At 41.7% G+C, this 27,849-nt stretch overlaps 1 protein-coding gene across 1 annotated transcript in view; it reads right to left on the bottom strand.

The window, feature by feature from the left end:
- LOC123622821 (SLX4 interacting protein) overlaps positions 1-27,849 on the bottom strand; it is a 167,413-nt gene that overhangs the window by 59,614 nt on the left and 79,950 nt on the right. Inside the window, 2 exon segments of the mRNA XM_045529439.1 lie at positions 581-701; positions 4,866-4,955. Coding sequence (XP_045385395.1) covers positions 581-701; positions 4,866-4,955 — 211 coding nt within the window.

The raw sequence follows: 27,849 nt of genomic DNA, 5'->3' as shown, positions 1-27,849 counted from the left end.
AAGAATCGTGGGTATTAGAGGCTGGGAAGTGTAGTGGGGAGGGGAGAATAGGGAGAGGTTGGTTTAAGGCATACAAAATTACAGCTAGATAGAATAAATTCTAGTGTTCTATAGCACTGTATTGTATATAACAATAATTTATTACCTATTTTTAAAAAGCTAGAAGAGAGGATTTTAAATGTTCATAACAAAGAAATGATAAATGAGGTGACACATATACTAATTACACTGATTTGATCATTACACATTGTATGCATTGAAATAGCACTCTGTATCTCAAATATGTATAATTATTACATGTCAACCAAAAAGGAAGGGAAAAAAGTTTTTTTAAAATCCTTTAAAGAATTTATAATTTCCTTAAGAATGTTTTATTTGCTATTTTTATATATTTCGCCTACCATTAAATGCCCTGAGGGCTTTTTGGTTAATTTTCTTTACCCAAAGTATCTTCATTGTGACATATTTTTTAAATGTATCACTATATTAACATGACAGTCAGAGTCAAACATAATTGCCATCCCTACAAAGCAGAAATTTTATTTATTTTTTGTCCAAAATCAAAGTGCTCTGTTCCTACCTTTTAAGGACAAGGGACTGGATCTTGTGAATTCTGTGTTTGACGGCCTATGCTGTTTACGAACTTCCAAGTACTCCTTAACTCTCGAATCAATGGTTTCTTTTAACAGTAAACAGACTTCCTAAAATACATCAAAAATTGGATATAACTTTCTACTTTAATGCAATGCACAAAGTTAACACAGTACATATTAAAAAGTCAACACTGAACATTTCATTTTGTTTGCTTTTTAATTTAGCTACGAATGTTGAAAGGAATGCTATGGGTGCTTGTGGATAACACTATAGATTTAAATTTGCTACTAAGGTTTGCTCGAAAACCATGATGTTGGCTCACTGTGTGACCTGGGAAATTCATTTCATTAATATCTGCCTCAAGTTTCACATTTCTAAAAGGAAAAGAAAAACACTTCAATGTAAACATTAGAGTGACAAGGTGATAAAACCAATGAGCTAAAGAATGTTTTCATGTAAACACCAGTTGTTGCATTGTGATAAACAGAAGAGGAAAGTCAAATAGAGCCAACACTGGCTGGCAGCAAGGGCCCCAGGGAAATGCCCACTGTGGCCAGGCAGGGGGCTATGGACAGGGAAGGAGCCAGGAGTAAGGGCATGTTCGCATACTGTTGGTGCACACAGCGTGGGGTGCCCAGACCACAGTCCGGTCAACAGCAGCCACCCCCCTTCCCCACATTGTTTTTGTGGACTGTTGCTGTATTTATAGGCACAGTGTTGCCAGATCTTCCAATTTGTTCACCAGGAGCCAGAAACAGTGATTTTATACAAAATTTCCCATGTTTTAAACTTGGTGTTCAGATTAAAAAAAAAAAAAATTGGACCATCATTCATTAGTTTCTGGCTTCAGGTTTACAAATCTACTGAAGAAGGAACAGCGCTGTGCACAGTGGGTTAAACTGAGAAATGACAACCCATAATCTGATTTTTTTCCATATTCTTGTTAATGATACTGTATGTGCCCATTTGCTTTTGTTAAAACTGCACTATGGTCACCTATTAATGGTGAAAGTGATTTAACGTCTCCAAAGTAGATTAACATTTATTAGGCAACAGAAATGCATGGTTTTAATTCAATTTCAACATACCATATAGCAAATTTCTGGGTATGTCAATTGTTTTATATAGTATATTGGTGTTATTTATAAAGAAGAAAAACAAAAATTTAAGCCCAACTGCATAACGGGAAGATACTCTACAGTGTTTCCTGCACTACCAGGAAAATGTAACCTAATGTAGGAAAAGGGAGTAAAATTGCACGCAAAACAACTGATATTTAAAGACTGATAATTCTTCCCAGAGACTCCGCAGCAGGCTCAGAGTTGCCCAGGTCACTTCAAACCTGTTTCACTGGTTTCTTGCAATGTCATCTCAGGTTGATCTCTTAGAATCTTCATAAATTAAAACAAGAACAAAGTTTTTAGCTGCTCTGAAGAGCAACGCTAGTGAAACTTTTCTCTTATTACAAATACTCGGACCCCTCAAACAGTATAGAAAACCCTAGGTTTAACTCACAAATGTGAATTTCCTGCTTTTCATTTTACAGCCCAAAGATGCAGTGCCTTGTGGAATACAGAGATATCCGTTTACAGTTGAGTGTTTTGGCATTGTTCACACAACAGAAAGGCAGCCTTGCCTCATGCTGGGTTTTTTTTTTTTTTTTCCTCTTTAACAATTAAAGAATTTTGCTTCACATGCAGGGTTCAACTATGACTGAGCTAGAAAATATGTGAAAGACATACATGGAAACAAGGATTGCTAAAATTTGGTCATAAATGCCCTATAAGGCTAGAACTAAAAATAGCACGACCAAAATAAAGCAAAGGCCCATACACATAAACTTTCCCCCTCTAGTTATGGGGCTGTCCTTCCATGAGTCAGGTTTGACAAATGAAAGGTAGGCCACCAGCAATGTGGTCAAGAAACCCGAGTAACTGACCACAGCACACTTGGGGAAGTATTCTCTTCAGAACCAGAGCAGTTCAAGAAAAACAAAACTCCCAGCTACACGTGAGGGGCAGATGAGAAGACACGTTAAAATCAGTGGGCAAGAGAGAAATAGAGAGGACATCTCTAGGCTAACGGGGGCTTACGTTCCCTTCCTCAAGTTTACAAATGGAACAGTTTGAGTTTGACTGTTTGGGTACAGAGACTACTCGTGCTGGACTCAAAATAAACACAGGTTTAATACATGTAATTAATTCCTTTTTCTAGAAAGGAACTGGATATTCTTAGGCTTTCACTATATAAAGGGATGGTTAAAATGTAATCAAACTGGTTGCTCATGAAATCGCAATCATGAGATGATCTAATGATCAAAAAGATGAAAGCCCTGGGACACTGAACACGGACTAAAGTCATATCCTTTCCTCAGCTAGCTTTTCTCCTTTCTTACACAAATTATCCCAGGGCAGTTGGAATCAGCGAACATGTATTTCAAAGGTGCAACGTGAAGTAGCAGCAGCAAACCGACTACTTCGCCTTGAGCGGAAAAGCCCGGCTTCCTGGCAAACCTGCCTTCCTGCAGCCGCCACGGCCGCGCTGGTCTGCAGGCCCCATCACGCACCACACACCTTTGCTAAGTCATGCCCCACTGCCCTCGAGTAGGGACCAGGCGGAGCAATGCAGCTGCAGGTGGCACCTTAAAAAAACTTAGCCTCATGCTTCGGCTAAGAGGTGACTCACATACGCATGGCTTTCTTTTAAAGTGTTCCAAATCAACTGTCTGTTTTGGGCAAAACTGATTAAATATCAACAAGAAAGGTCTAAGGCCAAGGTGGTAAATGGAGGAAGAGAATGGGCCTGGACTGGTGGATTCTAGAACACTGTTAATGTAAGTCAAGTCAGGAGATGTTGGGTGAGGTCCCCTTGGGTGAATATTAGTCACTTTGGGGAAATGAATGAACTGTTTTGAATCATGGGGACGTGTGCTGCTGAGCTAAAGCAGGGAATTATATGAAGGTGCATGGCAGTAGGCGATGTTGGTCTGCTAAATGTTTAAAAGTCCTGAAGAGCCAGGCATGGTGGCTCATGCCTGTAACCCAGCTACTCAGGAGGCTGAGGCGAGAGGATGGCTTGTAGGTTAGGAGTCTGAGACCAGCTTGGGCAACAAATTGAGACTTCATCTCAAAAAAAAAAAAAAAAAAAGAAAAAGAAAAAGAAAAGGTCTGAAGAGGGAAATCCATGGTTATCTATGTGAAGAAGGATAAATCTCATCATGATGAACCTAAGCTTTGAGTTACTAAATATCCTTTACAAAATAATGACATCAAAGTCCTGGTGATATTACCTTTTGACTGAAAATGTGTTATCCTACAAATTTCTGGGGAGTGTGGGAGGATTTTTTTTCCTAATGATCTCCAAAAGCTAACTGAAAACAATTAAAAAGGAAAGCTTTTTTATGTATTTATTTTTTTGCCACTACTACTATTTCTTCTCCATATACTATCTTTTAATAAAACTTTTTATTTCTCGGTCTAAAAAGCAATTGTGATAAATGAACATCATGGAGAACACAAGTGTGATGATATTGTGAAAGGTATATACAAGTTGCTACCTGGCCAGCCCCACTCTTGGGGGAGCAGGGACTGGAGAACTAAATGCACCTTGGAAGCCTCCACCATGATGACATTTGGGTGGGAGCACTGAAATTTATAACTAGGAGTGGACTTAGCATCTAGTGGAACCTTCCACCTGCAGGGGAAGAGGCTGAGGATGAGGAGGTCCACCATGCTCCTATGCACAAGACCAGTCGTTTCCTGACTGACCAGCATGAGGGAAGGAATACAGTCAAATATCTCCCTCACCTGTCAAAGGCTCATGATAATAAAAGGATGGCAGAAATGCAGCAGCTTTAAGCCAGGTGTGAAGGATCAGCCTGTGCTAACCTCCACACCTGGCTCCAGGTGTTCAGCCCATCCTTCCAAACCAGTCAGATTAAAATGCCTGCTCACCTGGAATAGTCATGTTTAACTACTACTTCTCCTCTTTTTAAAATGGAGAAGCCCTTCTGCCTGCCCCCAAACAAAGAGGTAGGAAATTTCTGGTTTAAATAACAGAGTAGCACGTGAAGTGAATGGATATGACAGTTTCTGAATGGAAAAAAAAAAATCAGTGTATGTGTGTCTTATTGGGAATACTAATTGTTTTTAAAGGGATAAATATCACTTAACATTTTTCCCCCACTAATAAAAATGAAAGCTGGAAAGAGCTAACATTTCTTCTAGCAGTAGTAGCTACCTGCATATAAAGCGTAAAAAGTTTCACTGTACCTCTTTCTTCTGTTCAGAAAACCAGCTGGTATCTTTGTTGGAACCTTGCGGCAATATATGAAGATCCACCAGGACAGCAAAATTCCCACACTGAAAGACAGTGATGGCAGAGTCAGCGTCTGCAAATCTCACGAATTCCTGTGTGGTTGCTCACGATGAAATGGCAGCAGAGTTCACTACTAGGCAGCAATCTTAAACCCCACAGGGCTACAGGTCGTACCCTACTACTTTCCTTAAGTTTGAAATTTATAGTGGTAATGCTAAGAAGAAATGCAGTGTTAATCAGGATAGGAGAGACAAAATATTTGCCTCTGGGCAGCACCTCGAAAGGGGATGCCCAGGTATCCCAGGGGCAACTGGAAGACTGTCAAATATTGAGAGAAATTAAACAGGCCAGGACTAGGTAGAATCCAGAAAGAATGACTCCATGCACAGCCGGAAGAATTTTCTTCTAAGCAGGAAAAAGCAGACATATAAGCTACTGAATTTTCAGACAGACAGAAGAAGGATCGGCTGGGATGTAAAACAGAATCACAGAAGAATGAGAAAGACTCAGAAGAGAAAGGTAGATGCTGAATGCTGGTTATCAAAACTAAAGAAACTTTCATTGAAATATGCTACAAAACTGTACACAGCCTACCTCTCTTCTTATTCTATAGGCTAGCGCTGTCCAGCACTTTAGAAAAAACTGGAACTATTCTATATCTACGCTGTTCAATAGCACAGCCCATAACCACATGTGGCTCCTGAGTACTTGAAATGTGGCTATTGTGACCAAGGAGCTAAATTTAAAATTTTAATTTAGATAGCCACATGTGGCTAGTGGCTCCATATTAGATCGTACAGCTACAGACCCTTGAAAAGTCGCAGGCTTATAAATCCTCACACCTTATGAGTAAAGCACTTTCTGAGAATCACAATATAACTGTGAACAAACTAATCTAGAAATGAACGGGAGACCAAGACTGTAGGCTGGGGATGTTCTAACAGTCCTAGAGGTTCACTTTATGGTCCACAGGAAAAAAAAAAAAAAAAATCAATTTCACCTTTTTGGCTGAATAGTTTTTGTTTTGTTTTTTAGAATTCTGTGCTGTAAATCAATGGTGAAAGGAAAGTAGTTTCAAGAAGGTGTTAAAACATCAGACATAAATATGGAAAGAAACTGAAACTTGACACCTACTTCACACAAAATTTAATTTGTGATGGATCATAGACATAAACATGAAAGTCAAAACTATTTTCCCAACCTCTGGGATAGGAAAAGATTTTCTAGACAAGATCCAGAAAGCACCAGATACTGAGAAAAAAATTGTTAAATTGGACCTTGCCAAAATTAAAAACTTCTGTTCATTAAAAAACACCATTAATAAAATTAATATGTATGCCACAGACTTGGAAAAATGTATTCATAAATACGTATATCTGGCATAAAGGACTGGTATACAAAACACGTAAAGAGAAAAAAAATTTTTACCTTTAAAATCCAGTCATGTAATGTGAATAAATGACCCTATTTTTGTAACTACAAAAAAAAAAAAATTACCTTCAAAACACATAAAGAGCTACAAATGGCTATTAACAAAACAACCCAAACTCAGACATTTCACCAAATTAAGATAAATGAATGGCTAATAAGAACATGAAAACAGTGTTCAACATCATTAGTCATTAGGCAAATGCAAATTAAAACTACCAAGAGACATTAAATACAACTACAATACCCTCCAGAATGACTCAAATTAAACAGACTGACACCACACTAAATGTTGTTTAAGATATGGAGCCACTCAAACTCTCATACTTTCCTAGTGAAAATGTAAAATCATTTAACTACTTTGGCAAACAGTTTGCCAGTTTTCCATAGTTAAAAATTCATTTATTTACCAAAGGAGCCAACAATTCCACCCAATGTATTTACCCAAGAGAGAGAAAGCATGTGTGCACACTAAGACTTGTATGCAAATGTTCATGGAAGTTTTATCCATAATAACCCAAACTGAAGACAACCCAAAAGTCTATCAACAGGAGAGCAAACAAATTGTGGCATATTCATGCAGCAGAATGCTACTCATCACACTGCTGATATATTCAACATGGCTTAATCTCAAAAACATTAGGCTGAGCAAAAGAAGTCAGAGCAAAAGAATACACACTGTATGATTCCATTTACATAAAATTCTAAAACAGCAAAATCAATGTATAGTGAAAGAAATCAGAGCAATGATTGCCCAGAAAGTAACTGGCTGAGAACCAGCACAAAGAAACTTGGTGTGGTGATGAGAATATTCTGTATTTTGATGGGATATCTTAGGTTTACACCTAAGATCAGTTCCTTTCACTCTATATAAATTATACATCAATAATAAATAATTTTTGAACATTATGTAAAAATGTATTCATATTTGTTGACAGTTATTCAAGATGTAGGTACTATATCCCTGAAAATGTATAGGTATTTGGAGGGAGACCAAAATGAACCATGAACAATGAAGCATGATGAAAGATGTTCTCCTATGATGTCAAACACTGCACTGTGACCCACTAAACTCAGTTTAGCACGCTGCAACCAGCATTTTATTTTAATGAAAGAATATTAGAATGCAATAAAAAATATTAGTGTCACATGGTAAGGCCAAGAATTGTTTTGTGAAATATAAATACGTATGTACTGAGTTGCGATGGACAGCCTATTTCTTATTGCAGGGTGTGGTCAAAAATGTTGGAAAATCATATTCAAGTATACTGTTAATTTTTAAAGTTTCTTCTCAACTGTTGATTATAGATTTAACCTTTAAGGAGTATGCTGCCACCAGGTGGAGGTCGAATGCCACAACTAGAAGATCTCAGCCAGGAAATATTAACCTTTTGTGTGCCATGGATCTCTTTAGCCATCTGTGAAGCTGATGAAACTTGCTCAGAATAAGTGTTCTTTTTTATTATTATTTTTTATTTTATTTTATTTTATTTTTTAGAGACAAGGTCTCACTATGTTACCTAAGGCTGGATTCAAACCCTCAGGCTCAAGCAATCTTCCTGCCTTAGCCTCCCAAACAGCTGGGACTACAGACATGCGTCATCACACCTGGCTAGAATAATGTTCTTAAATGCATAAAACACAACACATAGGATTAAAAAGAAAACCAATTATGCTGCAGTACGGTTATCAAAACAAAACAAATCTATGATACAGTACTGCATGCACTTGTTTATTAAGGCATTGGATCTTGTCACATAGTGGTGGATCTAATGAGACTATAAATCTGAAGTAGTGAACATAAATATTTTCAGATACCTGCAACGACTGTTATGTAATATGAAAAGAGCTATAATTTCTAACGGTGGCAAATATTGCTAATACTATTGCGTTTTGAATCCTACAGTCATAGAAAGGAAAACTAAATTTATCAGAACTTGGTCAAAGTAAAGCCATCACTTTTTTTTTTCCCCTCATCCAAATTCACTGACCCTCTGGACTCTATTACAGGCCTACTGAAACTCCAGGGATTCTGGAACAAAAGCCCTTCTAATGCTGTGGGATGTGCCTCACGTACATTTTACCAAGGTTTCCTACAGATTCTCTACCCTAATTCTTCAGTCTAAACCAAGTTCTCTGCCACGTCTTTATTAGCAAAAATAATCCTTAATTTTTAAAAAATAGTGAAGCTTAAACAGCGTGAATTGATAACTGTCATAGCAGCTTTCTAAACGATTAAATAGTAAGGTCTAATTTGGGGTTTTGCTCAGCATTTTGTGACTTTGGTCACAGGTAACCTAGTTTAAGTTTGATTATAAACAGACTGATTAGAATGTCTTTTGTTTTTTAACAAATCTTGGAATCTTATGCTGGTGGATCAAACTTTCCCAGGGTTTCCAGATGACTCCAGTCCCCTCCCCCCCACGGCAGGCAATTCTGAGTGCTCCAGCTTGAGCTCTCTCAAACTCCCACACTTGTCAGACGTATTTTGCCTTTCTAAAGTTCCCTGCTCTTAAAGCTTTGCTTCTTTTCTCCCATGCGTAAACAGAAGGAAAAAAAATAAAAGAAAATTTCTTACCACGCCAGCAGCACGGCCTCCCTTTCTCCTCCCCCTTAATTAGGAGGAGGCTATTTCTAACTCTTGGAGGATAAACTCTCCAGCTCTCTTCTGAGAGGAGCAAGACGGTAACCATCACTTTTTTCTCAGGCCAGAGCTAGTCATTTTGCAAAGGCCACGTTGCCTCTTTAACAGCCCACAAGCTGCTAGAAGCTGCTTCACAGCCTATGCACTGCGCTGTGAGTCCACAGGCCGGGGTCTCAGCCTAGCTTCTGCCCTCTCCTCCCCGAGGTTTCAGCCAACAACCTGGGAGTCACCCCTAACTCCTCCTTTTCCCTAACCCTGCAGAATCAGTCAATGCATCTTGTCCATTTCATTTTTTAAAGAGCTCTCAAACATGCCTTTCTCTTGTTCCGTTGCTCGTAGCATCTCCCACTTGGGATATTAGAGCCACTTCTATTGGTGTCCCCGATGAACCCTCAATGCCTCTTACCAGGGCCATCTCCAACACACAAACTAGATCAGTCTGCTCCTGCTGCAGCTCACAGCAGCACGTCCCAAGCCTCTGGTGAGGCCCCCCTTCTCCCCGCCTCTCCCGTTGTTTCCTGCACGTGCCTGCATTTTTCACCCTTGGCATAGAAGCCACCTACAGCTCGCATGCTTGGTGAGCTCCTATGCATCCTCGAACCCTAGCAGGAGCATGGCCATCTCTGTGAAGCTCTTTTGAATGAATGGTTTCTCCCTCCTTGCTCTGGACCAGACATGTCTCTCCTGTGCTTATTTACTTCTGCATTAAATGACTGGTCCATGCAGGGTCCCCCCTGGCTAGACTGTTAGCTCTGCGGAGACAGGGTCCATACCTCTGTGTCAACTACGAATCTGCATTGATTAGCACGGTACCAGGTCACAGTAAATGCTTGATATTTAATGAGAAGAAGAACGAACAAATGACAGAATAAATCAGCCCGAAGTTTTGGGCAAATCACCGCCTTGTCTGCAAAGTGAGGGCTTCTCAGCTCTTTCTGGGGACAAGGCCATTCCTATTCAGCCCAAGGCACTGATGCATTGTAGAACAACTTCCTCTCTCTCCTCATTCTGGAGAGGTGACAACTATGTCATCACCAATGACAACAAGTTATTTTTCATGTTTTGCAAAAAGGGAATACAAGGATCCTAGCACCATAAACTCACTGCCTACCAAGCATGTTCGTTATTTTTCCTGTCTTTTTATTAAGAATTCCACAGCTGCAACTTGCACTATTTCCAATCCAAGTCTGCAGAGATGAGAGACATTGTCCTCCGATTTTACATTAAGTATAAAATAAAGGTGACAATGTTAACATTTCTCAACACAAAGGCACCTCCAGAGCAGGTTCAGAATTCTGAGAGACGTGGCACATTCTCTCGCTCACTCATTGATTCATTCATTAAGCACCTGCTGAGTTTCACAGGGGCACCAGGCCAGGCCTGAGAGAGGAGGGCCCGCGACAGGGCACTGTGGCATGCAGGACACGGCACACACCCACGACCAGAGGTAGCCGGGGGACAGCTCTGCCTGAGTGGGGCCAGGGAGGGGGAGGTGACATCTCAATGAAGTCCTGAGGAACAAGGCAAGTGGGGCAGAAAGAAAAAAGAACCGAGCGCCCACGCACAGAAAGAGGCTGACTAGCTCCGCGTGCTCCGGAGACAGAAAAGCGCCTCCTGACATGGAAACATAGGGCAACGCCGCAGAGGAGGCCAACAGGACAGGTGGGCTCTGTCCATGGGGGAGCCCAGGACAGGCTGAGGGGGCCAAAGAGATCGGTGGGCTGGAGGCAACACAGGTTGTCACCAGCATTTACATCCACCTGGCAGTAAGGACTTAAGGCAGCTTCAAGCAACAGGGCAAAGATTGAAAATGGGGAAAATTAAGTAAGAAAAACAGGGGTAAAAACAAAATGTTTTTACAGGCATTGAGTGACAGACCCAAGAATCAAATCCAGATCTGTGAGACTCCAAAGCCCCTTCCTTGCCAGACACTACCATGAAGAAATTCTCCCCCTGTGGATGGCCACTCGGGACACGCTTCCAGACCCTACGTGGGGGCACATTTAAGGCTGCCTTGCCTGGAACTCACCCCTCTTTATTTGGGAACTGGTCCCCTATGCCCTCTAGGGTGAATGACAGCAGCCACGTTTGCCCGATAAAACCCTACACCCCTTAGCACCTGGTGACTGAACCAAGGATTCTGAACAGGGTCACTCAGCTCCCTTGCCTGGGAAGTACTCTGCCACTGTGGGGCACCATGCTGGAACAAGAGCGCAGGAAGTAGTGAAAACCCCGCCACAGAGAGACTGGGGTGGGAAGGGTGGTTAGGGAGAGAAGGAAGGATAAGGAGGGAAAGAAAAGAATGCAGGAGAGGATGACAGCAATTACTCACACTATGCACGCAGGACGTGGGGTGGAGCTGTTGGGGAAGAAAGGGAGGCTTCCCAACATCAAGAATCCCCATCCAGAGAGGGAAAAACTGAAGAAAAGTCAACACAACTATGTTGTCAGTTTAACCCCCTTGGCCTGATCCTCATGTAAAATCCTGGCCCAGGAAATCCAAGCTTTGAGTTTACATTCAAGAAAAGAAACCAGTGTATCTCCTGGATGGCATATACAATAAACTGGCAGACAGTTAGGTCAGAAGATTGGAGAATAAAGAGCCATTTTGTTGGAATATACTATATCCTTAGTCCAACTGCAAAAACTCACTAATGGTGAACAAGTTGGCAATAACAATAGTTAAGATTCACTGAGCACTTATTTTGTGCCAGATACTGCGTCAAGCCCTTTCTGTACATTATGGCACTTAATTCTCGTAACAACCCAGAGAGGCAGAACTTTACCGCTTGGTGTTCTGGAAACACTGAGAAACTTAAGAGCGCTCTTTCTCTCTTAGAAGATCCCTGGTGATCGTGGCTGGGTTTTGTTTGGTGTGGTGCCTTGCCAACCTGGCAATACTTGTCGGGTCGGGTACAAGGAACACTTCATAATCTTAGTAACAGAATTAGACACAGCCTGAACTTGAGATCAAAGCATCAGAGGCAGCCTGGAGAAAGCCCTTTGTTGACAAATGGGAGAAGGGTCTAGCACAGGAAGTCCAAAGAGGGCAAATCTCTTCTGACAATGCCCCGGGTGTGGGAGAGGTTGTAACACCTCCCTTCTCTGTGTCAGTTTCCCTATATGTAAAATGACCGGCCCCAACTAGCTCTCCTTAAGGTGTCTTTCCTTTTAGATCCCATCTCCTGGTTGGTTTGGTCTGCAGCCATCTACTTGAATTCCACCAGCACACACAGTGTCTGTCCTCATGTGAAGGTTACAAAAGAGCCACATGGAGTCTGGCACCCTGTACTATCCTCTCTCTACCAGTCTGCTAGGGCCACCAAAGCACAGTAGTGAAATCGACTGCTGTTTTGGAATAGAAAGCAGGAGACCACATTTCCTGCTGTGCTGACCTCTGTGGGAATGTCTTGGTAACCGACGACAGAAAATGCCAGTCACATGGCCAGAAAATCATCATATGAGCCCTGGGAAATGGAGACACCCAGTGGAACTGGCTGAGGCAAAAATCTTAGCAACCAATGAGCTCTTCCTCAAAGCATCCTCTGATGCTCTGAGGCAGGATTAAGCTCTTCCCCACTGCCACAGCGCTCCATTGTGGAACTTATCACAGGCTGTAAACACCTGACCACACACATCCATCTCCCACCAGGAGGTCTGCGGGGGGCAGGGGGAGGGGGGGCTGCCTTCAGTTACCTTTGGGTTTTCAGTGCCTAGTACTGGGTCTGGCACACAGAGGAACATGAAGAGTATTTGTTAAATGAACAAAAATATACACCAGTGATGAAAATTACATAAGTAGCTGGCTTGTTCTCTCTCTAGGAGGGATTGCCACTCTCTCATCTGCACCCTGAACTCAAAACGAAAAACCTTGCAGAATCAAGCTCATGGCTGACAACTGAGGTTGCCTCACGTATGCACAGAATACAGTCACCCCAGAAACAGGCAGTGATGCCCACTGCTCCCAGCCAGAGGGCTATTTTCCCACCATTCCAGCCACAGTCTGGTGGAACAAGATGCAAGTACCAGACGCTGGTTGGCGGTTCCCAAGGGGGAACTTCCTGGTTGCAAAGGGATGACTAGTTCTTTGAGCTCAAGTTTTTCTGGTTGAAAGGGAAGCTGGAGAGGGTGTGGTTTGCCTGACGTGAGGTGGGGTGGGCCGTGGGTAGCTTCTGTCTCCTGTTTGGTGTCTGTTGTGGGAGTTCTGACTACAGGTCAAGAATGTACAACTTCCCAGTCGCTTGTTTTTCACAACAGATTTATGACTATGGTTGGGGAAAGATTCTACAAAGATAAGGAGCAAATCACAAAGGAAAGAAGAAAGAAAAGAGAAAGACAGAAAGAGAGAGAGAGAGAAAGAAAGAGAAAGAATGAGAAAGAAAGAAAGAGAAAGAAAAGAAAGAGAGAAAGAGAAAGAAAAAGAAAAAGAAAGAGAAGAAAAAGAAAGAAAGAAAGAAGGAAAAGCGGAGCAAACAGGTTTGACCACAGCTTCTAAAAGGAGAAAATTGAGAAAGAGGCTGTGATGTCCTTCAGTAAATTGTCCCTGGCCTGCTACTATGAAAGGGTTTTTGCCTTTTGACCTGCAGTGACAACAGGGTGGCTCAGGCCTGTAGTCCCAACTACTCGGGAGGCTGAGGCGGGAAGACTGCTGGAGCCCAGGAGTTCCGGGCTGCAGTGAGCTGTGATCATGCTGCAGCATGCCAGCCTGGGCAACAGGGAGAGACTGTCTCTAAAAAAATAAAAATAAAAAAGATTTGAGAAGGAAAACAAAATGCTGCTGGAAATAAGGCAATGACCAACCAAAGCAGTATTACGAAAGGATATTTAAATTTAACATGCGCTGCTGGAACCTTTGGGTAAGAATTCGTGGCTGAATCACAGACTCTAAAATCCATCATTGCATGAAGACTGCAGTTAGGATCAGGCTTGAAAGATAAGAACTGACTTCCTTTTTTAGACACTTTCCCCGGTGATTTTCAGGAAATGATTCTTGCAAGTGGGACCTGCAGGCCAGTGGCATGCACAGAGCACGTGTGGCAGTGAGTACAGTGGCCTGGGGTCCAGGACGGGCCCGACTTCAAACCCGGCCCTGAGCCTCCATGGCTCCAAGAAGCTGGGTAAGTTCCTCTGATGTAAAATGGGGACAACGATGAAAGACACCTCCTAGAGTTGTTTTGAGGTTTAAATGAGAAAATGTAGGCACGAGTCTTCTGCACTGTGCCAGCCACACAAAGGACTTCAGAAAGAAATACTGGTTGCTTTTTTTTTTTCCCCTCCAAAGGTAGAATTTGTCTCAAATTCCAGGGCATTTTAAATGAATTCTGAATTGTCAGTTCCATAAGATTTACAAATAGATAGGGCAGAGGTTTCCACCTATTTCTACTAAGAGCCAATAAATGCTTCATAATTCTTTTGCAACAGTTTACTCTGGCCACACACTGCTTCCTAGAAGAAGAGCAGATGGCTTGTAACCACATCAGACTGCAAGGTAAAAATATGAACTGTCCTCTTACATCTTTCTGCAACAGAGAACATGAAATAAAAAGATAACCTGAGAGAAATTATTGGATACTCGTCGGTAGGGCTCCTGACCCGAGAGGGTGTGAGGTGGCCGGGAAACAAGTACCATCCACGTCTCCCAACACGTGGGCTGCTCAGGAGCGTGTTGGGATCAATTCTGGCGTTTGTGATCTGAAAATGGGGTTTGGTAAACAACACGAGGACCAGTGCCCACAAGTTTTGCTCACAACTTTATCTAGCATGTGTGATCATGAAGCTTTGGAATGTGGGTTTGAACTTTAACTCCCTAAACATTAACATGTTAGAAAACATTCGTTTATATCCCTGAAGCATCTTCATATAAAAGAAAAGCAGTTCCATTTATGAGTTACAGGAATTTATGACAAATTATCCATGAGTCAAAGAAAAGGGAAAACCCTGCAAATATTGCCCTAGAGATCAATGCCAAGTTAGTAGATTGTTCTAAATGGAAGCCAGTCCTAGAGAAGGATCTTTGAAATAGGAAGGAGGATGAAAAAAATCAAGTGGTGGCATAATTTTCCTATCTCCTTGGGTGGGACCCAAAGAGTCTTCCATGAATACTTTGGGGATTCTGGATGACTTAGAGGAATTCTGTTTATTTGGTTAAATGTAAAATAATTTAAGGAATCCCCCACATCAGAAGGTATTTTTTTCTTTGGAATCTTCTCATCTACTGTCCAACGTAACAAAGGACTTGCCAGATAAAGCCATAACAGGTACCCCCTACTCAATCCAGTTGTCAGTGAACCTTTCCTGGGGTATTACTGTTGGGTAAGCACTGTTTATAAAGGGAGCTACATATGTTCTTCTAAACTGGGTGCCAAGTTTGACAGGCCAAACATAGGACCATGTGTCACCTTTCCAAGAGGCAAACAGAATCCAAGAATGCGACTGTGAACCAAAACACAACCTCAGAATGAGGACTCCCTGAAGCCTGTTGCACATGCATTTCTACTTCTGCAAGGCTCAGGGTTACCAGAGTCTTGGAGAGTCCCAAGAAAGTGCCAGGCTCATTGCTGCCCTTGGTCACACCTATCCTGGTTCTGTCAGTCCACCAAAGCCTCTGTGTACACAACTTCAAGGGTATTTACCCGCCAGAGGCTAGAGTCTAGACTACTGGTGCTCAGAGTACCGGCAGAATTGGCATCTCCTGGAGATGGTTTGCAAATTCTTGGGTCCCACTCAGACCTAGTCAATAAGAAATTACAGGGATGGAGCCCAATATCCTGTGTTTTAAGCAAGCTCTCCAGGTGATTCTGGTGCATGCTCAAGTTTCAGAGCCACTGCTGGAGGCCATTAGGTAGCCTTGAGGACTACTCACAGCATTCTCTGTACAACACAAGAACTTTTTTTGACGTTATAGCAGAGAGGAAGAAAAAAATATCTGATTAGATGTCACCATGTAATACAACGGAGGGCGACAGCACACCAAAATATATTTAAATTCTAAAACTCTCAAGTTAAAATCTCAATTTTATCCCAATTACAAGAAAATAATTCCTTCAGTGTAAATTGTGATTTTCTTTAAAAAGAAAAAAAGAAAAATTCTCCAGGGGTGAATGTGATGTGCAGCCAGAGGCGAGAACCACAGATAAAATAATGCCTTGCTGAGCATCTTAAAAACTTGCCCCTGGTTTAGGATGATAAAGATGGTGATGAGAATCCAAAGGGAAAAATATCTATCCACTGAAGGAAGGGAGAGCCTTAGGAAGAGATGGAAGGGAAAGTGGCTGTAAACCCAAACAGTCAAGGAGATTATACAACTTCACCTAAATGCTTTAATGAGTTCAGATCACTGGGCTCAAGGGAATCCATCCCAGGGCACTGCAGCCTGGTTCGGCCACCAATATGAGGTGGAGCCCGGGAGTTACATCGAGAACCTACAGAAGAGAAAATGGCATTGCACTTTTCCAAGGAGAGAAAGATGGATTTTGCAACTCTATACTTAATCCATAGCAGATTATTAGACGAGATCCTGAAGAAAACTTCAATTAGGAAAACCTAACCTCACTTTCTTTGACAAGGTTCCTAACTGCCACAACTGGTGGAAGGCAGTTGACAAAGCGCACATGAACCTCAGGCCAGGAACTGGACAAAGTTTCCCAGGACGTCCTTTGGTCCACACTACTCCAGCACAACAGCTTTTGTCAAGGTCACCAATGATCTTCATGTCACCAGTGGTCAGTGCTTGAACGTCATGTGACTTTACCTCTCAGCACCACCTAACAAAGTGGTTTGTTTACTCTCTCCTTTCCTTGACTTCTTGGGACACCGGAAGTCTGCTTTCCTGGTTCTCCTCCTTCCTCGCTGGTCACTCTTTCTCAGTCTCCTTTGCTGGCTTGTCGAGACTGCACCACCTCTAAACGTTGGTAAACCCAGGGCTCCCTTAACCCTGTCCTTGCCTCCATCTGTACTCTCTTCAGTCTCTAGGTTTCAGACACTGGGCAGTGTCCATACTGATAGCACCTAATGTTTTCTGCTATGGCCTGGATCTCCCTCTCAAATCCAGATGCATGCATCCAATTGCCTTCTCTGCATCTCCACTGGGACACAGAATAGACATCTACAACTTAACAGGTTCAAAGCCAAACGGTTGACCTATACAGCCAAATCTGCTCCCGCCAGGTTTAGCTAAGCTGGCTTGGTAAATGGCAACTCCATTCTTGCAGTTGTTCAAGTCAAAAATCTTGGAGTCATTTTTGATACCTCTCCTCTCATATTCCACACGCAATCTACTAGCAGACTCTAACTGTTCTACCTTCAAAAGGGCCAGGCACATAATAGGAGCTCAATAAATATTAACAAAATGAATGTGTGAACGAACAAATGAGTCCTAGTGACTAAAGAACAGAAAAATAGGGGTGAATGAAACCATAATGAGGTAGATTCCTAATCAGCTAAACAGCCATAACCATAAGAGCCAAACCACCACCTGGAGGAGGATGGTAAAGAACTTTTTCCTTGACCATAGTCTTGTTCTGCATTTTTCAGCATTGACATGGTAATGAAGATATAGACATGACCACAAAATAGGTGGATGATGCCACGCAGAAGGGGAAAGTGAATATCTAGGGTAGTAAAAAGTGGATCTGGGGAACAAAACAAAACCAAACCGTAAAACTGGATCTCTGTGACTTGTAGAGATGAGATCAATCTAACTAGATGGAATTCAATTAGGATACATGTGAGGGCCACACAGCTATAACATCTGGCTCCAAAAAACTAATAACCCAAGCACTGAGGCACTCTTAGGCAACAGTAAAGTGTGTGAGCAGGCAGCACAATACTACGCTATGTCAACTTCACTTTGGGCACTGAGGCTGCCTGAACAGCAGTGGCTGGCGCAAGTGACAGAATGGCTATGCTTATGCATTTAGTGCTCAATTAACCCCAATATTCAAATTGAGACAAACTGTCCTGTACTCAAACAACAGTAACCAGGAATGAAGCAACACTTACAACCATGTCATGAGGATTAGCCAAAGAAAATGAAATTATTAACTTAAAAAAGAAGAAAACAGCCAGGATAACATAATATGAACACCTCTCAAAGGTGGAAGAATAATCCTTTTCAGTTCTTTAAGGCCTTAAGGGCTGGGGAACCAAGTGAAGCAGAGAAACCCTAAGGAGACGTGTACTGGCTCCCTCTAAGGAAGACTTTCAGACCCGCAGCGCTTTCCAAACGGAAAGTGACCTGCCACAGGAGGTGGTGTATGCGGCACCCAGTCCAGGGGAGAAAACTCTGTTGACACAAAGCGTGTGAAAATGGGCAACTGAGTAAATATGGCACTGTTATCACAGGCTGCTGGGCTCACTGTGAGGAGTGATGCAAACCACACAGGAAAGGATCTGCCACCGACTTGTGGCATTAGATTGTTTGGCCACTCCTGCCACCCAGTGCACCACTGGTTACCAGTTTTTGAGTTCTTTTTAGTATATCCCTAAAGATATGGGCTTATTGACCTCAAGAATCAGAGAACGTGTCTTCTAAGAGATAATGTAACGTACAAACCATGGGCTTTAGAATAATGCAGATACAGTGTCCAAACACTGGCTTCCCCCTATTTACTGACCATATGGCCTGGGGCAAGTTTCTCAGCCTCTCTGAATCTTAATCCCTCTCTATGTACCATGCGGGGCAATAATGACCACCATCGGGAGATGATGTCATGATTAAATTTAAAGAGAAAACAGAGAATGCAATGTTAATAAATAGTAGTTAACTACAACTGGAAGTAGTTAAATAATGACATCATTCTCTCAGTATCTCAACTAAGTAGGGTGACAAAAGTCAACCAGTGCTACCCAATAACCTTCTGTGATAATGGAGATGTTCTGTATCTGCGACGTCCAACACCTTAGCCTCCAGCCACAAGTGGCCATTGAGCACCTGAAATGAGGCTAGTGCCATTTTGAATTTTATTTAATTCTAGTTCATTTAAATTGGTTAATAAGCAATTAATTTATAAATTAGTTTAAACAGCCACACGTAGCTAGTAAGTACCATACTGGACAGCACAGATACTTCCCCAAAGTGCCTCCTGGTTCAGAAATCCTGGTTCTATTATTTTAGTGAGAGACTAAAACCGCAAAGGGCAAATGACATCGGGAACCCCATAATAGGAAGTGCCCGGTGATGCAAGGGGATTCCCATCCCGCAGGGAATTCCAGAAGGCTCCTCAGCACTGCATGTGAGGGAATAACAGGGACTAACCTGGGAAATTTCTATGAACTTTACCATGGAAGGTTCTGATCCAATAGAACTGTTTTATTTAAAAGGTGTTTTCCTCGTAAATAGAAAATGAAGCAATAAAAAACTATTACTGACAATTAAAGGATTAAGATGTCTAAGTTTCCCTGAACCTTTCACCCTGAACCTGCTTTATCAAATCAGAAAACTAAAGTCAAGTAGAATTCTTAAAATTATTATTGCAGCCGCTGTATAATCATCCCTTGTGTTTGCTGAGAATGACCCTTGAAGTTCGGTGTCGAACTTCCCTCCCTATGCTCTTGCTTCTCAGAGCTCAGGAAACAATCTCATAACTACTTTCATCACTTCGAAAGTTTCTACAAAATGAGCAAGAGTTCAAAGGGAATTTTCAACCAATGCATGCCTAAGGCAGGAAATTGAAATGCGACAGAAGTATGTTAGACAAACATAGGCGAGGTCTGCTGGTGAGAACTGAGTTTTTCTTCCTCTGACCCATTTTTAGAGAACTACAAAGAGGAATAAAGGGAGGTGGTTAATTGGTCACAGGACTTGTTTAGAGCCACCTCGACTTTCCTTTTCTAATTGGCTGCTGGGAATAACGCTCTGTTCAAGGAATGCTCAAAGGAGAAACGTGCTGGGACAGGAGACCACTGATGAAATGGCTTCAGAAGCTGAAGATCATTAATTAAGAATATTGAGTACCGGGTTGAAAGCTTAGCTGAAACGAGTGGGAGGGACAACTCAGAATCAGCTGCTACCTACACATTAGCAATTAAGGCTTGTAAAGGCTCTCAGTAGAAAGTTACGTCTCCCAGGCATCCTCCTCTCACCTAAGTGAAGGGCCTCTTGAGGCAACTGAACTCTGAGGACCATGGCATTGACTTTACAGTAATATTTCCAACATCCACTATTATATATCCCTGATTCTCAGGATTAGGTGTCTTCTAAGCACCACTAACTCATCGTCTGAAACTGTTAAACTGACCATGCATCTCACTCACCAGGAGGGCCTGTTAAAAGCACAGATTGCTAAGCCTCACCCCCACAGTGAGCCTCAAACCTGGGGTGGGGCTGAGAATGTGCATTTCTCACAGACTCCCAGGTGAGGCTGATATTGCTGGTCTAGAGACCACATTTTGAGAATCACTGGCCTAGATTAGTGATTTGCATTCCTGGCAGCGCCTTAAAAATCACTTGGGGAGCTTTTTAAAGAACAATGATGTCCAAATTCTACATTCTTAATAGTCAAATCAGACTCTCTCAAGATAGGACTTGGGCATCAGTATATTTTAAGATCTCCGTACCCGGTTTTAATTAGGCTGAGACCCACTGCCAAGATCACCTTTAACTATTTAAATTTGGAAACTGCATATACTCTGAACAGTTTAATAATTATTCCTTGTTTTAAGTAAAATCCATGCCTTTCAAATCTATAAAATGAAAAGTAGAAAACCATCTTGTTTTTCCTTACAAATTAAGGATCGGCGGCAGACCCTGGCATCTGCTTGATTCCACCGACCCTGGGTGGTGGATGTTCCATTGACCATTTTTCTTCCTTCCTTCCCTTTTTTTTTTTCTCCCCCAAACCAAAATATAATGAGCCTCCTTGCACCGGCAAATGCCACTCTCCACACCAATGCTATTTAGACAGGATTCTCTGCAGATTTACTAATTACAGCAACTGAAGATCTGTAAAGACCAATCAATCTGCTAATCCCTTTAAAATACAGTAGGTAATAAGTGATACATTTTGTTTTTGTAAACCCCAATTGATGCCTAGATACATTTTGAAATGAGAATCCTACTACTACTTGAGCGGCAGGTAATGTTTCTGAAACACTCAAAATACGCCAATGTTTCTTTCTTCAGTCTCTTTTATATTTTCCCCAAATGCTTTTTCCTTCTTCCTAAATTGGATTCTACTATCCTCATCTCTATCATTTGCCTGTTTCTGTCATTCCCTCATCACCTCTGCCTTAATATGACAAGTATAAAGTTTACAATTAATTATTCTTATATAGTCTTACATATATGAAGTTTTATGGTGCCTGTTCCTAATTTAACAGAGGAACTCAATATTTTTCTTTGGTGAGAAAAAAAGCAGCTAAATTATTTTTGGAATGTGCCTTCTGATTAACTCTGCCTTGGGCATCAGCCCTCAACAGGAAACTTGTTCCCCACCCTTAATTCCTCAAATTAAGAAAACTTCAGGCTAAAATACACTATGTACCATGAATCCGCACCTACTGGTGAAGTGTGTGCAATGCAGTTTACCTCCAAAAATAAGGCCAAAGAAGAAGGGCTACATCACTCAGAATCTAGAGCCATGATTTTAGATTCTTATTTAGAGAAGGGAGATAATTTTTCCCCTCCCCTCCCCATGTACAATGTCTGGAAACATTTAGGGTGTCACAATTGGCATCTAGTGGGTAGACCCCCCGAATGCTGCTAAACATCCTACGTCATACAGGCCAGCTCCCACCACAAAGAGTCATCTGGTCCATACTGTCATTGGTGCTGAGGTAGAGAAACCCTGGTCTGAAAACTCCTGCATGGAGCCAGCTGACTTCTCAGCACTGGAGAATTCGCAGGGATCTAAGGCCAAGGGCACACGGTCCAGAGACAAAGAGGTACTGCAAAATCCCAGCCAAAGAGCCCGGATGCTGCTCATCCTCCCAGCTGCCCAGAGCAACAAAGAAAGGGTCCTCTGAGCCTTTTCCTTGCTAGTTGTCATCAATGAGAGCTTTCTTCATGGAGTTAGGAGTTTAAGTTGGTAACAAAAATAATTCTATGCCGTGATTCATCACCTGGCCAACTGACAGAGTCCCCTGGCTCTATAAAGCATTCTTATATCACTGTTAGCTTTTAACAAATCCTAAACCAATGAAGGGAGGGAGGGAGAGAAGGAAGAAGAAAGGGATTAAATATAAACATAAATATAAATGCAAGAGTTCCGAACAGATATTTTAGAAATAGGCTATATCATTACTTTTGTAAAAATCTAAATGACTGCAATGCCCCTACTCTTGGGAGACTTTGTTATTTAACTATTTTTATTTTGGGTAATTTGCATAGGGGTAGATGGGATAATAAAGATCCTTCTCATGCATCATTAATATCATGAGATCATGATATTAGATGTATTTCCTGTTGCTATTAAATTCCTAGAAAAATTACATGGATCAACTGAACTGTAAATATCAAGTTGATCCAGCTTAAAAAGATCAATATTATGTCTCTGGATCCTTAATAATCCAAACTAGTATGGTAGCCAGCTTTTATCTGTAATACTCTTCAGGTTTTAGAAGCTAAACAGCAACTTAATGGATGAGCTAAAAATCTACATTTTAAAAGGGATTATATGGAGGAAGTGCTTAAATGCCTCACAAAACAGTGTCTCGAAGTATTCAGTATAGGTTCCTTTAAACAGCAAAGCCCACTTAGTTCACCTGAGTGCTAACCTTCTTCCAGGTGGGGAGAGAAAGAAATGCCAACCAAAGATTGATCAAAAAAAAGGACCAAGTTGGGTGACCAGGACTGTCCTTAAAGTAATTATGGCACAAACTGCCACAGTAAACCCATAGTCTCATTGCCCCTTCCCAGTGTAGTTATTTCAACATATTCTAAAATTTTACCATGTAACATAAACTCATCTCTAAATTATAAATTGTGTAAATATGTCACCAAGAAACGCCATAATGCCCCTATTGGATGCGAACTGTTTATCCCAGGCCTATAATGTTCTGTGCCCTAGTGCTTCAGAGATATTAGATACTAAAATTTGATTAAAACCATATTCCTTGCATTTGCTGCCATTGTCGATGATGCAAATTCACACATGTGTTAGCTAATGAAGCCGCCAGACAGGGTTTCACAGGCAGAGAAAAGGCTGAAAGAAATCTTTTTTGCCAAACAGAGAGTGGCCCAACTGTGGGAAATGATATGGATATCCAAGGTAGTCCCCACAAGCCAAAACTGTAAATAGGGTTAGACCCTCACGTGGTTCCATGGGCTGAGTATACATTACACTTTGAACCAAACATTCATTTCATTACAGGGACTTAAGCCAGCTGGCACAGCGCAGCCGACCAAAGTGAAAAACGAGCTTGAGTTTTCCTTCCTTGTAAAACTCAGTACATTTGTAGCATTAGCCCCTTACCAGAAGAGGGCAACGGTGGCCAGGCTGGCATGACTCACAAAGCACGAGCTTACCTGCAGCCAAGGTAACACCTGCCAGGGGAGCCAGGCCTCCTGAAACAGCCTGCAGAACTGCTGGCTTCGGAGTGTCACACATGCAAAGAAACAAGGCTCTCCGCCTTTCCTTTTTCTTGGATGAACGAACAGGCGGCTGAAAATCAAACCATTCCAATATTTCCAAGTGATGATACAGAAGCACACTGCTCACTGCAACCCACCCACACTTCTTAATATCACCATCTCTCCCCCTGGACCTGTTTCTTGGAAAACTCTTCACATTCCAAAAAACAAAAAGGTGCTTTAAAGGTCTCTCAATGGAGAATTAATAAGAAAATAGTGTATTTGAAGTTTACAAATTATGGAGAGCACAAGAGTCGTTCTCAATTCAGACTCCAGTTCATCCACAGTGGCCTGGCTTTTCAGACCCCTTGGGTGGAGTCTCCAGCTCCTGTTTCTGCTTCTTTTTCTCCCTTGCTCGTGTTTCCAGCTCAGGATCTTCAGGCTTTCTCTAAACAAAGCACTCTCCCCACCTCCTCTCCCCTCTCTCCATTTGTTCTGCTGTGCAGGTTTACTCAATATTTGCTTTTGAAACACATTCCTCTCTAATGAGAGAAAGGATTTGCTTTTAGTTAATAAAATTTCAGGCATAAGTGAGCGGTGAATGGGTGGATGGAGAGGTATGGGGGGGCGTGGAAGTGCACACAATGCAGGTGGAGTTACATTATTCCCTCCTGGTTGCGGATTTCACAAGACTAAGGATGAAACCTCCTAAGACTGAGCCAACAGAGAGGATGGCACGGTCACGTCCTTCATGTCACAGAGGACCCCTTTCCCTCCCTCTTACATCACTTGCCCAGAGGGTCCTCTCTGATGCACCCACCTACTGAGGGGGCTGATACCAATTTTTTTAATTGACAAATACTAATTGTATGTATTTAGGGGCACAATGTGAAGCTGTATGTATACATTGTGGAATGATTAAATGAAGCTAACACAGCCATCCCCTCACAAACTTATTTCTTTGTGGTGACATCAATCTTTTGATTAGTTTTATTTCAATAAACTACCAATAAACGTTCTAATATTTTCCCCCACCCTGTGGTAGATCATTTAACACCCGCCCCCAACACCTTGGTACATGCGCACAACTATGGAGACCACTGCAGTCAACTAGAGATCTGGATGTCTGAGGCCCAGAGTAAAAAAGGCAAAGCCCTGCTGGCAAATGCAAACCAAATGATGTCAGGAACTTAAATCATATGACTATTTTAATATTTGCCAAAAAAAAAAAAAAAAAGAAAGAAACTGGAGCAAAGAGAATGAAATGAGATGGAACAGAGTATGTATAATGATAGAGGATAAAAGCTATAAAGAAATGAAAACTACACCCTGAGAATCCGGTGTAACAGCGCACAAATGCAGATGGAAAAACTGCAAAACCTGCTCCTCTGAAATACCACATTTGCTTCTATCTCACAGGCTTTGCACCTGCTGTCCTGCCTGCTGGAAGCACTTCCTCCAAATCCCTGGGGAGTGCCTGTTTATCGAAGTTCAACTTGAACCCTCCTCCCTTACAGAGGCTCTTGACCATCCTATTTAACTGGAACCACCTCCAGTCACTAGCCATCAAGTTACTATATTGCATTTTCCTCATCACACGGCTCAGTATGTGAAATTATCTTGTTTCTCCCTAGTGCAGCGTTTGTCTTAGCATGCCTAAAATGTCACCTCCATGAGACCAAGAAGGTTATCAAGTCTTATTCAAAATTGTGTCCCCCACAGCTGAGAATTATTCCTGGCACATGGAAAATAAGGAATAAACACTTACTGACTAGATATACCTTTTTAACAACAGTACAAGAGTTGTAAAAAACTGAACCCACTTCTTTCAGCCCATGTCAGACCAAGGACGCAAAGACATATAAGACTTTAGGGTACATACATTATGTTGATCTGCAAGATATAGCTCAAACCCTCTACAATGAAAGCAGGGAGTACACCACCTTTGCAAGCAATTCACGAAACTGTATCTGTCCATCTAACTTCTAATTTCCCAAATGAACTTCCCTGTCAAGGCCTGGCAGGTAGGCAGTGGGGGCGAGGGTCTGGATCCCATAGCAAGATATAGCAGCCAGAGGTAGTGGGGAGTGTCTGGATCCCAGAAAAGGAGTCAACACTCACTACAAGTTAGGACTATCCATGTGCAGTCTGAACAGGGAAATATGATATAACCCAGCTAGCACAGGAATACATCTAAGTATGTTTGTAAAAGCAAGGACGCCACAGATACATTATCCTTAAGCCACTGATATAGTCACTGTAAGAAACAGAAACATCTCACATAAATAATAAACTGTGTTAATCGGGCCTCTACATTTATACTTTTATGTAGACTCCAGCTGCAATGTTGGTTCTTTTGAAAAGTATTCATGATTCATTCTTTTACACCTTAGAGTTACTTTAAGAGCTAAAACCCCCTTTTAAAGATTTCTTTCAATACCAAAAGTAATCTTGTTACAATCAAACCAGTTTTTAAAGCACGATGGAAAAAAGCTTACAGCCTTTATACCAAAGCCTTATGCTCATGCCATAAATAATTTACAGCAAGATGGTTGCTTCTCAGTAGCAGGCTCAAATTCCCTTTTAATCAAAACTGATTTTGAAATCTATTTCTCAATTTACATGTGGTCGGGGAGCTTCTCACCAAGTGAGCCTTCAGACTCCTTCATGGAAATGGGCACTCTTCCCAAACTCCTAAAACATCGGGACATTATTAACCACTGGTAATCATTTTCTTCTACTCTGATGCTCTCCACTTCATCAAAGGTTAATGTCATGGTGGTAGCGTCAGAGGGAAATCAAAAGCTAAAAGCCACAAAACACCAGTAGTACTATGTTCACTGCTATTTCCAAATGTGTAAACAGACCTCACAAAGAAAAAGAGCTCAGAGAATCACTGAATTATCTAAACACACGAACTCATACCAGAAATATAAAAACTAAGCAGTAAATGAAAGTACCAAACCAGTGTATTACTGTGCTTCAAACTCTATCTCTGAGACTTCTCAGCCTTACTCTGGGGAAGGCAACATAGCAAGCCTTCTAACACTTTTTGCTTCCAAAGGCAGACTGGATTCCCTTAAATTAAAAAGTAGGTAGACGGGGTGCCAGCCTGTTCACAATATGGATTCCCAAAACTTTTGATGAGCACCACGCTCTGAGTCTAAGTACTGGCTAGGCAGTCGAAACTGTGTCAGACAGAACTAGAATCTTCACGCTGCCAACTTAGCTGGTCCGCTCCCAATTCTGGCTCTGTAGGTGGAACTTCTGTAGATTGCACATGGTCTTGGACTTCTTCGTTAGCACAGAAATAAAACAATTGCCAAACTGAGGGCAGAGACTCCAAAGGCTTCCCACACTCATGAAATCCTCCTGGCATTGAGAATATTACTAATTTTTGCTTCAGTTGATTTATATCCAAATGCACTAGAATTGAAAAGAACATTTTATATGATAGCAATTACGGGAGAGGGTCCTCGAATTTTGAATGATTTTGGTGTTCTCCCTTTCTTAGAGATGTAGAATTCTAGCAAAAGTAGGATTAAAAAAAAGAATGTGAGTAATCAGGATCAGTTTTTAATAAGCCATTTATATTTTATATTCTATCACAAGCTGAAGAACATAAGATTACATTATAAAAATTAAACATCTCATATTAGCATGACTGAAAAATTACAGCCACTCATTCCTCTTAAAACTGGACTTTTAATAAAGTTAAAGCAGTCAACAAAATCTGAATTCTACTTTTTAGTCTTTGGATACTATCCTAAATGTATTATAAAAACCAGAGAATACAGAAAACAAACAGACTTAGAAATTCATCTGAACAATTCACTGATGTATCCACACACTTCTTCCCTTGCACAGATCAAAATGAAATAATAAACAAATGCTGTCCTGTGTTTAAGTCATATACATAAGGAAAAGTTCTGGGAGCCTCTTACAGCTTCAACTGTGAGCTGGGCTGCATTTGATTACGCAGTTTGAAGGTACCTGAGATGTTGCCATCTATGTGTAGAAGGAAAATCGCAAATTACAAAAATGCTCAACATGACTACTCAAACACGCTGAGCCCACGGCAATGTGACTGGTGGGTGAATACTGGCCACTGGGGCTGACATGCCTAGGCTCTTCTCTCTTGGCCTAGTATATAAGGAGACAGGTTCGGGGCTTACTCCAAAAAGCAAGTCTGGTATAATGACAACACATTCCTAGCAGTTTTTTGTTTTGTTTTTTAAAGAATAAGGCTGGACATGGCAGCTCACAACTGTAATCCCTGTACTTTGGGAGGCTTAGGCAGGACAATCACCCAAGGCTATGAGATCGAGACCTTTCTGGGCAACATAATGAGACCCTC

Source organism: Lemur catta, chromosome 17 (genome assembly GCF_020740605.2).
Source record: "Lemur catta isolate mLemCat1 chromosome 17, mLemCat1.pri, whole genome shotgun sequence".
In the NCBI taxonomy this organism is placed as follows: domain Eukaryota; kingdom Metazoa; phylum Chordata; class Mammalia; order Primates; family Lemuridae; genus Lemur; species Lemur catta.
Note: the sequence above shows the minus strand (reverse complement) of the source record. Positions and strands in the feature narration are given on the sequence as shown.